The 15,159-nt window shown below is 45.1% G+C and overlaps 1 protein-coding gene across 6 annotated transcripts in view; it reads left to right on the top strand.

Annotated features, from left to right (window-relative positions):
* Window positions 1–15,159, top strand: part of LOC138641969 (ATP-dependent translocase ABCB1-like) — a 434,165-nt gene that overhangs the window by 127,317 nt on the left and 291,689 nt on the right. For all 6 annotated transcript variants that reach the window (XM_069729815.1, XM_069729814.1, XM_069729817.1 and 3 more), the window contains one exon: window positions 14,619–14,743. In XM_069729815.1, the coding sequence (XP_069585916.1) occupies window positions 14,619–14,743 (125 nt within the window). The remainder of the gene's footprint in view (window positions 1–14,618; window positions 14,744–15,159) is intronic.

Here is a 15,159-nt window from a genome sequence, read left to right as displayed (position 1 = left end):
TCTCCTCCTTCCTCTGTTCTTTCTCATTCCCATGTTCAGCCCATCCACATAGGAGAAACAGGACAAAGGCAGTGTGGCTACTAAACTCTGTTGCACTAGCCACCAGCTCCTTTTCCTTCATCCTCTTCCTCCTCCTCAGCATCCACCTCATCATTGATGCCCAATCCATGCTAAGCAGATGAGATGAGGCTGGGCTAGCTACAATTTCTCTGTGAAATGTTTTCCTCCATCCCCACCTGGTCCATATGCAATGCTTCATGTTTAATTGTGAGCAGTTACTGTTTAAGTAGACACAGAAGCAGGATAATTGAGCTGACTAGGGCATCATCGCCGATCACCATCTTTGTGGAGCCGTCAAAGTCTTGGAGAACCACACAAATGTCAGACTTCCATGCCCACACTACAGTTGTTATGTGTGGAGGCTGATTAGAATAACGAAGGGAGTGTTGGAGCCGGTACTCAATCACTGGCCTCTTCTGCTTACAAAGCACATAGTGATGTTGCACACCAGTCGGTGAGCTGGCACTTACATGCACTGCTGTAGCACTGCCAGAGCTGTGGCAGCTGTAGCCAACTTGTGGAAATGGGCACTGTCTCGATGTACCTTTACCAGAAGCTCTTTTAAATTTGGTATGGTTTCAGAAACTGCTTAACTACCAAGTTGAGCACATGTGCCAAACATGGCACGTGTGTGAGCTTGCCAAGCTTCACCACCGCAACCAGGTTACGCCCTTTAGCACACACGACCATGCCTGTTTGGAGGTTCAGCGACAAAAACTACAGATCTGTCTGGTCTGATATTCCTTTAAGTAATTCTGCCACGGTGTGTGGTTTGTCTCATAGATTAATTAGCTTCAGAAGAGCCTTTTGCCCTCTGCTGAGGCAGTGCTTTAATGCTTCCAGCTTATGGCTGATGTGGATGACTTGCTCTGAGATAGTACATTGGAGTAGGAGGATGACCAGGAGCAAGAGGGGGTGCAGGAATTGGTGTAGGAGATGGATGAAACACTGATAAACGTACGGCAAGCAGTCCTTGGCGTACCAGGGTATGACTGGGCCCCAGCCTCCACAATGTTCACCCAATGTGCAGTCAGGAAAATGTAACGTCCCTGGCCTCAAACACTTGTATGTTATGGACCTGGTGGTTAGGAGCACCTGGAACGACCTGATGGTTAAACTAACACAGAACAAGCTCTGGGAAGTGGGAGCTCTGCTGACCGCAACCCCTAATCCTATCACACACACTAGAAATAGCCGTGGAGCATACCTAACTCGGCCTAGACGCCTCTACACAGCCTAAGAGCTAACTAGCCCTAGAGATAGAAAATAAAGCCTACCTTGCCTCAGAGAAATTCCCCAAAGGAAAAGGCAGTCCCCCACATATATTGACTGTGAGTTAAGATGAAAGTCACAAACACAGGAATGAAACAAGTTTCAACAAAGAGAGGCCAGACTAACTAAACAGACTGAGGATAGGAAAGGTATCTTTGCGGTCAGCACAAAAAACTACAAAAGACCACGCAGAGTGTGCAAAAAGACCTCCGCACCGACTCACGGTACGGAGGTGCCACTCTGTATCCCAGAGCTTCCAGCTAGCAAGGCAAAATCATGATAGCAAGCTGGACAAGAAAAAAAAGAACAAATAATAAACTAGCAGGGACTTAGCTTCTGCTGGAGTAGACAGGTCACCCGAAAGATCCAAGAGCGAACTGAACCAGTACAAGAACATTGACAGCTGGCATGGAGTAACGATCTGAGTGGAGTTAAATAGAGCAGCCAGCCAAAGAATAAACTACGTCACCTGTGGAAGGAACCTCAAAAGCAGCAGCTCCACTCACAGCCACCAGAGGGAGTCCATGGACAGAACTCGCCGAAGTACCATTCATGACCACAGGAGGGAGTTCGATAGAATTCACAACAGTACCTCCCCTTGAGGAGGGGTCACAGAACCCTCACCAGAGCCCCCAGGCCGATTAGGACGAGCCAAATGAAAGGCACGAACTAGATCGGCAGCGTGAACATCAGAGGCAAAAACCCAGGAATTATCTTCCTGACCATAATTCTTCCACTTGACCAGGTACTGGAGTTTCCGTCTCGAAATACGAGAATCCAAAATCTTTTCCACCACATACTCCAACTCCCCCTCGACCAACACCGGGGCAGGAGGATCAACCATAGGCGCCACGTATCTCCGCAATAACGACCTATGGAACACATTATGGATGGCAAAAGAAGCTGGAAGGGCCAAACGAAATGACACAGGATTGAGAACTTCAGAAATCTTATACGGACCAATGAAACGAGGCTTAAACTTAGGAGAGGAAACCTTCATAGGAACATAACGAGACGACAACCAAACCAAATCCCCAACACAAAGTCGGGGACCAACACAGTGCCGGCGGTTAGCGAAATGTTGAGCCTTCTCCTGGGACAATGTCAAATTGTCCACCACATGAGTCCAAATCTGCTGCAACCTGTCCACCACAGTATCCACACCAGGACAGTCCGAAGGCTCAACCTGCCCTGAAGAGAAACGAGGATGAAAACCAGAATTACAGAAAAACAGCGAAACCAAAGTAGCCGAGCTGGCCCGATTATTAAGGGCGAACTCAGCCAAAGGCAAGAAGGACACCCAATCATCCTGATCAGCAGAAACAAAGCATCTCAGATATGTTTCCAAAGTCTGATTAGTTCGTTCGGTTTGGCCATTTGTCTGAGGATGGAAAGCCGAAGAAAAAGACAAATCAATGCCCATCTTAGCACAAAAGGACCGCCAAAACCTCAAAACAAACTGGGAACCTCTGTCTGAGACGATGTTCTCCGGAATGCCATGCAAACGAACCACATGCTGGAAAAACAATGGCACCAAATCAGAGGAGGAAGGCAATTTAGACAAGGGTACCAAATGGACCATCTTAGAGAAGCGATCACAAACCACCCAAATGACCGACATCCTTTGAGAGACAGGGAGATCTGAAATAAAATCCATGGAAATATGCGTCCAGGGCCTCTTCGGGACCGGCAAGGGCAAAAGCAACCCACTGGCACGAGAACAGCAGGGCTTAGCCCGAGCACAAGTCCCACAGGACTGCACAAAAGAATGCACATCCTGTGACAAAGAAGGCCACCAAAAGGATCTAGCCACCAAATCTCTGGTACCAAAGATTCCAGGATGACCAGCTAACACCGAACAATGAACCTCAGAGATAACTCTACTAGTCCATCTATCAGGGACAAACAGTTTCTCCGCTGGACAACGGTCAGGTCTCTCAGCCTGAAACTTCTGCAGGACCCGCCGCAAATCAGGGGAGATGGCAGACAAAATTACCCCTCTTTGAGAATACCCGCCGGCTCAGGAACACCCGGAGAGTCAGGCACAAAACTCCTTGACAGGGCATCAGCCTTCACATTCTTAGAGCCCGGGAGGTATGAAACCACAAAATCAAAACGGGAGAAAAACAGCGACCATCGAACCTGTCTAGGATTCAACCGTTTGGCAGACTCGAGATAAGTCAAATTCTTGTGATCCGTCAAAACCACCACGCGATGCTTGGCTCCTTCAAGCCAATGTCGCCACTCCTCGAATGCCCACTTCATGGCCAACAACTCTCGATTGCCAACATCATAATTGCGCTCAGCAGGCGAGAACTTTCTAGAAAAGAAGGCACATGGTTTCATCACCGAGCCATCAGAACTTCTTTGCGACAAAACAGCCCCTGCTCCAATCTCAGAAGCATCAACCTCGACCTGAAACGGGAGCGAAACATCTGGCTGGCACAACACAGGGGCAGAAGAAAAACGACGCTTCAACTCCTGAAAAGCCTCTACAGCCGCAGAGGACCAATTGACCACATCAGCACCTTTCTTGGTCAAATCAGTCAACGGTTTAGCCATACTAGAAAAATTAACGATGAAGCAACGGTAAAAATTAGCAAAGCCCAGGAACTTCTGCAGACTCTTCACAGATGTCGGCTGAGTCCAATCATAAATGGCCTGAACTTTAACAGGGTCCATCTCGATAGTAGAAGGGGAAAAAATGAAACCCAAAAATGAAACATTCTGAACTCCAAAGAGACACTTTGACCCATTCACAAACAAGGAATTCGCACGAAGGACCTGGAACACCATTCTGACCTGCTTTACATGAGACTCCCAATCATCCGAAAAGACCAAAATATCATCCAAATTTACAATCATGAATCTATCCAGGTACTCTCGGAAGATGTCATGCATAAAGGACTGAAATACAGATGGAGCATTAGAAAGCCCGAATGGCATAACCAGGTACTCAAAATGGCCCTCGGGCGTATTAAATGCTGTTTTCCATTCATCGCCCTGTTTAATACGCACAAGATTATACGCCCCTCGAAGATCTATCTTGGTGAACCAACTAGCCCCCTTAATCCGAGCAAACAAATCAGACAGCAGCGGCAAGGGGTAGTGAAATTTGACTGTGATCTTATTAAGAAGGCGGTAATCAATGCAAGGTCTCAAAGAACCACCCTTCTTGGCCACAAAAAAGAACCCTGCTCCCAACGGTGATGACGACGGCCGAATATGACCTTTCTCCAAGGATTCCTTTATATAACTCCGCATAGCGGCGTGCTCTGGCACAGATAAATTGAACAGTCGGCCCTTAGGAAACTTACTACCAGGAATCAAATTAATTGCACAATCGCAATCCCTATGAGGAGGTAGGGCACTGGATTTGGGCTCATCAAATACATCCCGGTAATCCGACAAAAATTCAGGGACTTCAGAAGGAGTGGAATGCGAAATTGACAGCAATGGAACATCACCATGTACCCCTTGACAACCCCAGCTGGACACAGATATAGATTTCCAATCCAATACTGGATTATGGACCTGTAGCCATGGCAACCCCAAAACGACCACATCATGCAGATTATGCAACACCAAAAAGTGAATATCCTCCTGATGTGCAGGAGCCATGCACATAGTCAATTGAGTCCAGTACTGAGGCTTATTCTTGGCCAAAGGCGTAGCATCAATTCCTCTCAATGGAATAGGATACTGCAAGGGCTCCAAGAAAAAACCACAGCGCCTGGCAAACTCCAAGTCCATCAAATTCAGGGCAGCGCATGAATCCACAAATGCTATAACAGAATAGGACGACAAAGAGCAAATCAGAGTAACGGACAAAAGAAACTTAGACTGTACAGTACCAATGGTGGCAGACCTAGCGAACCGCTTAGTGCGCTTAGGACACTCTGAGATAGCATGAGTGGAATCACCACAGTAAAAACACAGCCCATTCCGACGTCTGTGTTCTTGCCATTCAGCTCTGGCCAAAGTCCTATCACATTGCATAGGCTCAGGCCTATGCTCAGAGAATACCGCCAAATGGTGCACAGCTTTGCGCTCCCGCAAGCGCCGATCGATCTGAATGGCCAAGGACATAGACTCATTCAGACCAGCAGGCGTGGGAAATACCACCATGACATCCTTAAAGGTTTCAGAAAGACCCTTTCTGAAAATTGCCGCCAGGGCACACTCATTCCACTGAGTAAGCACAGACCACTTTCTAAACTTCTGACAATATACCTCCGCTTCATCCTGACCCTGACACAAAGCCAGCAAGATTTTCTCTGCCTGATCCACTGAATTTGGTTCATCATAAAGCAATTCAAGCGCCAGAAAAAACGCATCTACATCACGCAATGCAGGATCTCCTGGCGCAAGGGAAAATGCCCAGTCTTGAGGGTCACCACACAACATAGAAATAATGATCTTTACTTGTTGAACGGGGTCACCAGAGGAGAGGGGTTTCAAAGCAAGAAACAGTTTACAATTATTTTTGAAATTCAGGAACTTAGATCTATCCCCAGAAAACAAATCAGGAATTGGAATTCTAGGCTCTAACATCGGATTCTGAACCACAAAATCTTGAATGTTTTGTACCCTTGCAGTGAGATGATCCACACAAGAGGACAGACCTTGAATGTCCATATCTACACCTGTGTCCTGAACCACCCAGAGGTTAAGGGGAAAAGAAAGACAAAACACACTGCAGAGAAAAAAAAATGGTCTCAGAACTTCTCTTATCCCTCTATTGAGATGCATTAAAACTTTGGGCCAGCTGTACTGTTATGGACCTGGTGGTTAGGAGCACCTGGAATGACCTGATGGTTAAACTAACACAGAACAAGCTCTGTGAAGTGGGAGCTCTGCTGACCGCAACCCCTAATCCTATCACACACACTAGAAATAGCCGTGGAGTGTACCTAACTCGGCCTAGACGCCTCTACACAGCCTAAGAGCTAACTAGCCCTAGAGATAGAAAATAAAGCCTACCTTGCCTCAGAGAAATTCCCCAAAGGAAAAGGCAGCCCCCCATATATATTGACTGTGAGTTAAGATGAAAGTCACAAACACAGGAAGGAAACAAGTTTCAGCAAAGGGAGGCCAGACTAACTAAACAGACTGAGGATAGGAAAGGTATCTTTGCGGTCAGCACAAAAAACTGCAAAAGACCACGCAGAGTGTGCAAAAAGACCTCCGCATCGACTCACGGTACGGAGGTGCCACTCTGCATCCCAGAGCTTCCAGCTAGCAAGGCAAAATCATGATAGCAAGCTGGACAAGAAAACAAAGAACAAATAATAAACTAGCAGGGACTTAGCTTCTGCTGAAGTAGACAGGTCACCTGAAAGATCCAAGAGCGAACTGAACCAGTACAAGAACATTGACAGCTGGCATGGAGTAACGATCTGAGTGGAGTTAAATAGAGCAGCCAGCCAAAGAATAAACTACGTCACCTGTGGAAGGAACCTCAGAAGCAGCAGCTCCACTCACAGCCACCAGAGGGAGTCCATGGACAGAACTCGCCGAAGTACCATTCATGACCATAGGAGGGAGTTCGATAACAGAATTCACAACACTTGTACACATGTTAGTCGTTAAGTAGAAAATGCCAGTAAGTGCGTTGGTAAGGGCATTTCTGATCTTCTTGTACACATGCTGGTGCAAGGGGTTACAGAGGACAGCTTATACCCTGCACCTGCTCTTTGTAGTGCTTGATGTTTTTTGCAACCGCACTTGGGGACACTTTCAAAGTCTGACCAATTTTTCAGACTGACTGACCTTCATTTCTTAAAGTAATGATGGCCACTCGTTTTTCTTTACTTAGCTGCTTTTTTCTTGCCATAATACAAATTCTAACAGTCTATTCAGTAGGACTATCAGCTGTGTATCCACCATACTTCTGCACAACACAACTGATGGTCCCAACCCCTTTTATTGTATAAGGCAAGAAATCCCACTTATTAAACCTGAAAGGGCACACCTGTGAAGTGAAAACCATTCCCGGTGACTACCTTTTGAAGCTCATCAAGAGAATGCCAAGAGTGTGCAAAGCAGTCATCAAAGCAAAAGGTGGCTACTTTGAAGAACCTAGAATATAAAACATAATTTCAGTTGTTTCACACTTTTTTGTTAAGTATATAATTATACATGTGTTAATTCATAGTTTTGATGCCTTCAGTGTGAATTTACAATTTTCATAGTCATGAAAATACAGAAAAATCTTTAAATGAAAAGGTGTGTCAAAACTTTTGGTCTGTACTGTATATATGCTCAAAAAAATAAAGGGAACACTTATACAACAGAATATAACTCCAAGTAAATCAAACTTCTGTGAAATCAAACTGTCCACTTAGGAAGCAACACTGTTTGACAATCAATTTCACATGCTGTTGTGCAAATGGAATAGACAGCACATAGAAATTATTGGCAATTATCAAGACACACTCAATAAAAGAGTGGTTCTGCAGGTGGGGACCACAGACCACATCTCAGTGCTAATGCTTTCTGGCTGATGTTTTGGTCACTTTTGAATGTTGGTGGTGCTTTCACACTCGTGGTAGCATGAGACGAACTCCACAACCCACACAAGTGGCTCAGGTAGTGCAGCTCATCCAGGATGGCACATCAATGTAAGCTGTGGCAAGAAGGTTTGCTGTCTGTCAGCATAGTGTCTAGTGGCTGAAGGCACTACCAGGAGACAGGCCTGTACACCAGGAGATGTGGAAGGGGCCATAGGAGGGCAACAACCCAGCAGCAGGACCACTACCTCAGCCTTTGTGCAAGGAGGAACAGAAGGAGAACTGCAAGAGCCCTGCAAAATGACCTCCTGCAGGCCACAAATGTGCATGTGTCTGCACAAATGGTTAGAAACCGACTCCATGAGGATGGTCTGATTGCCTGACATCCACAGATGGGGTTTGTGCTCACAGCCCAACACCGAGCAGGATGCTTGGCATTTGTCACAGAACACCGGGATTGGCAAATTCACCACTGTGCTCTTCACAGATGAAAGCAGGTTCACACTGAGCACATATGACAGACATGAGAGTCTGGAGATGCCATGGAGAGCAATCTGCTGCCTGCAACATCCTTCAGCATGACCGGTTTGGCAGTGGGTCAGTAATAGTGTGGGGTGGCATTTCTTTAGAGGGCCGCATAGCCTTCCATGTGCTCGCCAGAGGTAGTCTGACTGCTATTAGGTTCAGAGATGATATCCTCAGACCCCTTGTGAGACCATATGCTGGTGCGGATGGCCCTGGGTTCCTCCTAATGCAGCACAATGCCAGGCCTCATGTGGTTTGAGTGTGTCAGCGGTTCCTTCAAGATGAAGGCATTGAAGCTATGGACTGGCCTGCCCGTTCCCCAGACCTGAATCCGATTGAACACATCTGGGACATCATGTCTCGCACCATCCATCAATGTCACGTTGCACCACAGACTGTCCAGGAGTTGGCGAATGCTTTAGTCCAGGTTTGGAAGGAGATCCCTCAGGAGAATATCCACTGCATCATCAGGAGCATGCCCAGGCATTGTAGGAAGATTATACAGGCACATGGAGGCCATACATACTACTGAACATCATTTCCTTGTCTTGAGGCATTTCCACTGAAGTTGGATCAGCCTGTAACTTCATTTTCCACTTTGATTTTGAGCATCATTCCAACTCCTCTGTGGGATATTAGTTGTGATTTATGTATATCAATTTTAGGTTTTATTGTTCTCAACACATTCCACTATGTAATGAATAAAGATTAACAACTGGAATATTTAATTCAGTGATATCTAGGATGTGGGATTTTAGTGTTCCCTTTATCTTTTTGAGCAGTGTATGTTCTGGCACTGTATAGATAGGGAAAGTGTAGTATTTGGATTAGTCCACTAGAGGGGGCATTATATGATAGTAATCAGAATAAGATAGGAACTAGTTAAGTTAGGAGGGGCTAACTTAAGGTAGAGAGGGCTTCATGAATTGAGGCAGTAGGGCCTGGGAGCTTGGACAGGGCAGCTGTGCCATGCAACATTCAAGTAAAGGAGATCAGCTCGTCCAGGGTCTAAGAGCAACTGTCATTTGGGAGACGAAGGAATACAGGGCAGCTTCAACATGGTTGCAGTAAACTATGTGGGAAGATGCCTAAGTGTCCTGGGGAAAACGGGCAGGGAATTCCTGAAGGAATTTAGGCTGGGAAGACAGAACGCTGCAGTACCGGAGAAGACGGTACGACCCTGCGATATTCCTGGGGGTGTACGGGATTGCACAGGGAATGGAAAGGTTATGATGTGTGAAGGATTCTGTGTTGTACCTGTGATTAACATGGACGAGCTAAGACAAGACGTGACGAAAGTTATTCGTTTAAAACTGGATTTGGACTCTGCCTATCTTTGCATGATATTTATGAAAAGAAAACCCCAACAGACTGAAGAGGGCTCAGATGTGCAAGTTAGTGAGCCATCCAGCACACAACAGAAGGGACAATGTATTTATGTGACGGAGGGCCAGAATGTGTAAGCACTACGACCCTCAGCCACGACTACCCCCCTGGCCTCAGTTTCACTTGGCGTAGTACGGCAGGATCCAGTAACCTTGCAATGTGGAGAAGCCCGGAATGTGACGACTACCTTGGATGTGACAAAACAATGTGCCTTGAATGGGACAAAGATGGCAACTTGGGACAAAGATGGCAACTCTGAATATGGCAGAAAATGGTGCAGAGACTGAGGACAATTCCAACCCCACCCCTCGTGGACGTCCTGACCTGGAGATGGCGTGAAATTCCATTGGGCAGAGTCAGCGGTCTGGGCTGGAGATGCATGCCCCGGTGAGTAGTGCCCACCCATGGTAGGCACAATGGAAGAAAAGAAAGCCTCGCCCCTTGCAGTGGATCCCAGAAGGACAGGAGCAGCCAGAAGCCGCTCAGCCCTGGAATGGATGGAGTCCAGAAGAAAACTCCATGTGTAGCTGCACGGCGCCATTGCGAAGCATGGCACCGCAGCAATGGACCACTCCTGCACATATTGACCACAAAACACTATATGGTTGAAAAATGGAAGCCTACAAAATTTTTAAAGCAATTTTTCCCAGTTTTAGAGATCACATAAATGTTCTTAGACCACGTAACATTGTATGGCTGAGAAATGGAAGCCTACAATTTTTTTTAAAAAGCTTTTTCTCAGTTTTAGAGAGCACATGAGCAGAGTTTGGTGTTTTCCTTACTAGCTTTCCATTGTTTTCTCTGCTTTTATCTGTATTGTTTAGTCCCATTTAATATGTGCTCCATGGACAGTGCTACCAGGTGTGCATCTTGTGAGACGTATGCATGCCTTGAACTGCCATTTGAGGGTGAATATATCTGCACTCAATGCCAACATGTTACATGTTTGGAAACCCAGATAATAGATCTAAATGTGCAGCTTGCAACACTAAGGAGCATTGCAAACCTGGAGAGTTTAGAGCTCACTGAGCATGTGCTGGCTGGGGCCAGTGTTCTGGAGTTGAGGAATATCAGGAACCAGAACTACGTAGCTGGGTGACAGTTACAATAAGGGGTAGGGAAAAAAAAGTGCCAGGGAGCTCAGTTCTGGTCTGGCACAACCTAGTAAATATTCACATTTGACTGATATTAGGAATGCAGGCCCAGGACTAGGATTACTACATCAGGACGTTGCTTGCATCAATCAGGAAAATGACTGCTGTTGGAAGGAGGAAAATAAGAGTGCAGAATAAAACAGACAGAGGCTAGGGATAGGGTACTTAATAATTAGGCTGACAGGGTCATCTACCGCTGGGACCGTGAATGCCGAACAGTGTGTTGTCTGATGGCTGCTCAGGTATAACATATTGAGGATTGGATAGACAGATTGCTGGGTGGGGCTGAAAAATAGTAAGCAGTCATGGTACACATCGGTACCAATGACAAAGTTAGAGGGAGATGGAAGGTCATTAAAAATGATTAAAGGGAACTGGAAGAGAAGCAGAAGTCCAGGACCTCTAAGGCGGTGCTTTCGGAAATCCTGCCAATGCCACTATAGTCACTAGAAAGACAGCGGGAACTTAGGGAGATAAATAAGTGGCTTAGAAATTGGTGCAGGAAACATTTGGTTCATGGAGAACTGGGCCGACTTCTCTGTTGGCTACAGGTTCTATGGTAGGAATGGGCTACACCTCAATGTGGTATGGCAGCGAAATGGAAATCTCGCAGCATATGTGACCGACAGTAACCTTCCTGATGTCACCGTTCATCACAGTGGCCGACTCTCTCGTTATCCTCAGCATGAGAACCGTCAGCAGCTGCTACAGCATATCAAGCTTCATTCTGTGAATGAGGCTTTATATGCTGTGGAGGTCAGAGCGGTGATCACGGTGCCTTGGACTACGTCAGACCTGTGAGGGACTTTTTTGAAAAAAAAAAAGACTTTTATGTGTGGTTATTTATTTTTAAATACGGTAACTTATCTGCCAGTTAAGCAGGTGTAAATGCTTTGTGAATATTCACTGCTTCCCCACCCATCTTTTGGCGCCGAGATACGGGCAGGAGAAACAGTGAATATTTTATCCTATGATTTCAGAGGTCAGTGTGTCAAGCATCTGGTCCCCGGGTCCTAGATTGACCCAATGACGCGATGTTGCCTTCCTATCACTGTAATGCCAGTAGCCAACATGATTACTGCATTACTGTGTATAGGAGGAAGGGATGCTCAGGTTCGCCGTAATTGGCCAAACTTCGTTAAAAGGTTCGAACCCCAAACTTGATCTCTGACACTGAACCCCATATTCGTCAATGGGTACCTGAACTTCAGTGCTATAAAATGGCTGTGAGATAGTCAGAGTAAGGGCAAGTGGATGGCAAATGGAAGAAAAATGGGGGTAAGAGCAAGACAATTGCCCTGCAAAACATATAGATAGTGAAATGACTTAAAGGGGTTCTGCCACCATAGCAATCATGGCAAAATAGGAAGTAAATGAATAGCATTAAGATTTTAACAGTACCTCCACAACTCCAAAATGTCTGCTCCAGTAGCATACAATGATCTGACGGCCTGCAGCAAGGCTTGCTACCAGCAGTCCTGTTAAAAATTTCCTCCACAGAGTATGTTTCCACATTCATCCCACAGAAGTTGATAACACAGTTCATGCACAAAGCATGTTTTCACATTTCCCTTAGATTTGTTTATTTGCAACATTACTAGAAAAGACACAGAGTTCCTGAAAAATTACTTTTCTGGCCTACTAATGGCAACTAGACAGCTGATGCCATTTTTTTAATTCTCAGACTTCTAAAAAAAACACACCCCAGTCCAGAAAAATTATATTTTGGCTCTAGAAATGGCAACAAGACAGCTGATGTGAAATGACTAGAAAACAAACATCATTCCTGAAATATTATTTCTTTGACCTATTAATGGCAATAAGACAGCTGATCCCAATAATTTATTTCTCAGACACTCAGCATCTTAAAGGAACAGAACTCACACAGACAGGGGAGTGCAGAGTACCCACAGTGGCTTTTAGCACAGTAGTACCGCAGATATGGGTTGCAGAGTACATCATTTTTTGCAGAGAGCGCAGTCAGAATCTATCCCTCACACCAGCTGTGTCCTATCCCTATGCTATATGCTATATGGATAGCTCAACATGATTCTGCCCCAAATTGGATAGCTGAGCTTCCATTCACTACACCAAAAGGAGAAATTGTGACAGTATTAATGGAGAGAAGTGAGATGATCTGTGATTGGGAGGTGCTAATAATCCTCGTGAAGAAGAGGATGAAGTCCAATATAAATACCTCATTAAGGAGGATTGGTGAGTAATCTTTTGCAAGATCTTTTTTTACCGTAGCGATGTTCGAATGCTGCATCCTCTATCAGAGTTCTTTAGTTGTCTTAACAAAGTAGATCCTAGGACAGCTGCAAATAATCTCATACACATTGCTACGGAGCTGATAATTTAAATATACACTAGACCGTTTCTGCACAGGAAAAATACGAAGAGAAACGTTTGTATTCTTAATTTCGAATGAACAAACTGTGCAGCCGCCACAAGGGTAGGTACTTATTAAACTAACAGCCCTGCTCAATTTCTGGGCAGGCCGTTTGCAATGACTGGTTTATGACAATTCTTAAGGTTCCTTGCCCTTCTGGCATACTTCTTTCTCTTTTATTTCCTGATTATGCTTCGTATGCTTCAGGTTGATCCCTCCTATAAGGTGGTGCAATGTAAGGAAGTGGAGATGTTGCCCACATTCCACCCCCCCCACCCCCGAGAGAAGTGTATTGCTGCAATGTATTTAGATGTGCAATGTGTTTAGTGATGTGTTATTAGCAATAGAGTTGTGCCCTGCCCAGCCACAGATAGGTACTAGGGACAGTTAGGGTTAGAAGTTGGGACAAGCCCAAAGTCGGAGGGAGTAAAGTGAATGGACAGAGAGAGAGAAGCGGACTTATGGTCTGACTAGTCAGCAGCGCTGCATGAAGTGGGTGTGCCTGAAGTGAGGGGAGACAAGTGCAACTAAAGAAGCATGATGCAGAATAGAAACCAGGAAAAGTGATAGAAGGAGTTAGTGATTCACCGGAGACGGGATCTTGGGCAGAAAGGCTAGCGGGACAGTTCTGAGTTTGCAAGTCAAAGAGGTAATGGAACAAATCAGAACAGGGAATGTGAGACAAAGACAATACCCCAAGCAGTAATCTACGTGCGTTGTCAAGCAGAGAAACTAAGTGACAGCCATAGTGGAAAAAGAATGCAGTATTGTGAATTGAACATCGAAACTCTCACCTACTGGACTGAAGTGCCATTATTAGGGATGAAGGAAGCTCCCAAAATACTGTGCGAGGTTGTGATGAGGGCAGAGGAACTAACTGGGGCAGGATTTAATGAGTCTAGGCAGGAAAGAGAGAATTTGTATTAAGATGTTTTATGTTTTAAGAGAAATGTCCATGAAGTTATACACCCAATATCCGCTATACTGTGCATACTTCCCCTTCATTATTCAGTAAAAGGCAGTTTATTTTTGAGTGGTGTCTCCCTCATTGAACTGTACAACATCTGGTCCTGGCCAGCCGAAGTCAACCGCATCATGCGATTTGCAAGGGCATATCACCACTACAGCCAAAGTACACACACCCAGCCAGGACCCTTACTTTCATGTAGTGTTCCGGGGCATGTAGCATGAGTACCTCGTCCATGGCTACCACCTAGTGCCACGTTGTACCCTCTTTCTTCTTTGAAGGTTTCTAAAATTTAGAACATCTAAGTATTGATAATTGGCTGTACAAAGTTATTACCTTTTTTTTTCCAGATTGCTACATCATATACAACTAAAGAGATAAATGCTTATGCAAAGGCAGGGGCAGTTGCAGAAGAAGTCTTGACAGCCATTAGAACGGTGATTGCATTCAATGGACAAAAAAAAGCATCAGAAAAGTAAGAAATTTGTGCTGTGATTTGACACGGAGTCGATTCAAAAACTTTATGATGACTGTATTGACTCATTAAATGTTTCTATCACCCCCATGAGTAGGCAGAATATGAAAGAGGGAGAGCTTGAGTTGAGCTTAAAGATGAATAATTTTCTACGCTTTGATTGTTTTTATGTAAATAAATTGTTTAAAAGCTGAAAGTATAAAAGCCGGTGAGTCATGCACACTGCTATAGCAATGGTAATTTGTTATTCAAGTGTTGTAAGGCCTGCCTCATTTTGTTTTCAGATTAATTTCAGCAAGACTCTTTCCCTTGCAGCTTTCTACTAAAATTGTTAAAAACACTGTGTACTTTAGCTTTTTGCCTTCTGATAACACTGTTTTTCATAATTTGAAAAGTAGTCAGGTTCAGTTATGAAA

The sequence above is a fragment of the Ranitomeya imitator genome, chromosome 6, assembly GCF_032444005.1.
Source record: "Ranitomeya imitator isolate aRanImi1 chromosome 6, aRanImi1.pri, whole genome shotgun sequence".
NCBI classification, from domain to species: Eukaryota; Metazoa; Chordata; class Amphibia; order Anura; family Dendrobatidae; genus Ranitomeya; species Ranitomeya imitator.
The sequence above is the reverse complement of the archived record's forward strand: the minus strand, read 5'-3'. Positions and strand labels throughout refer to the sequence as shown.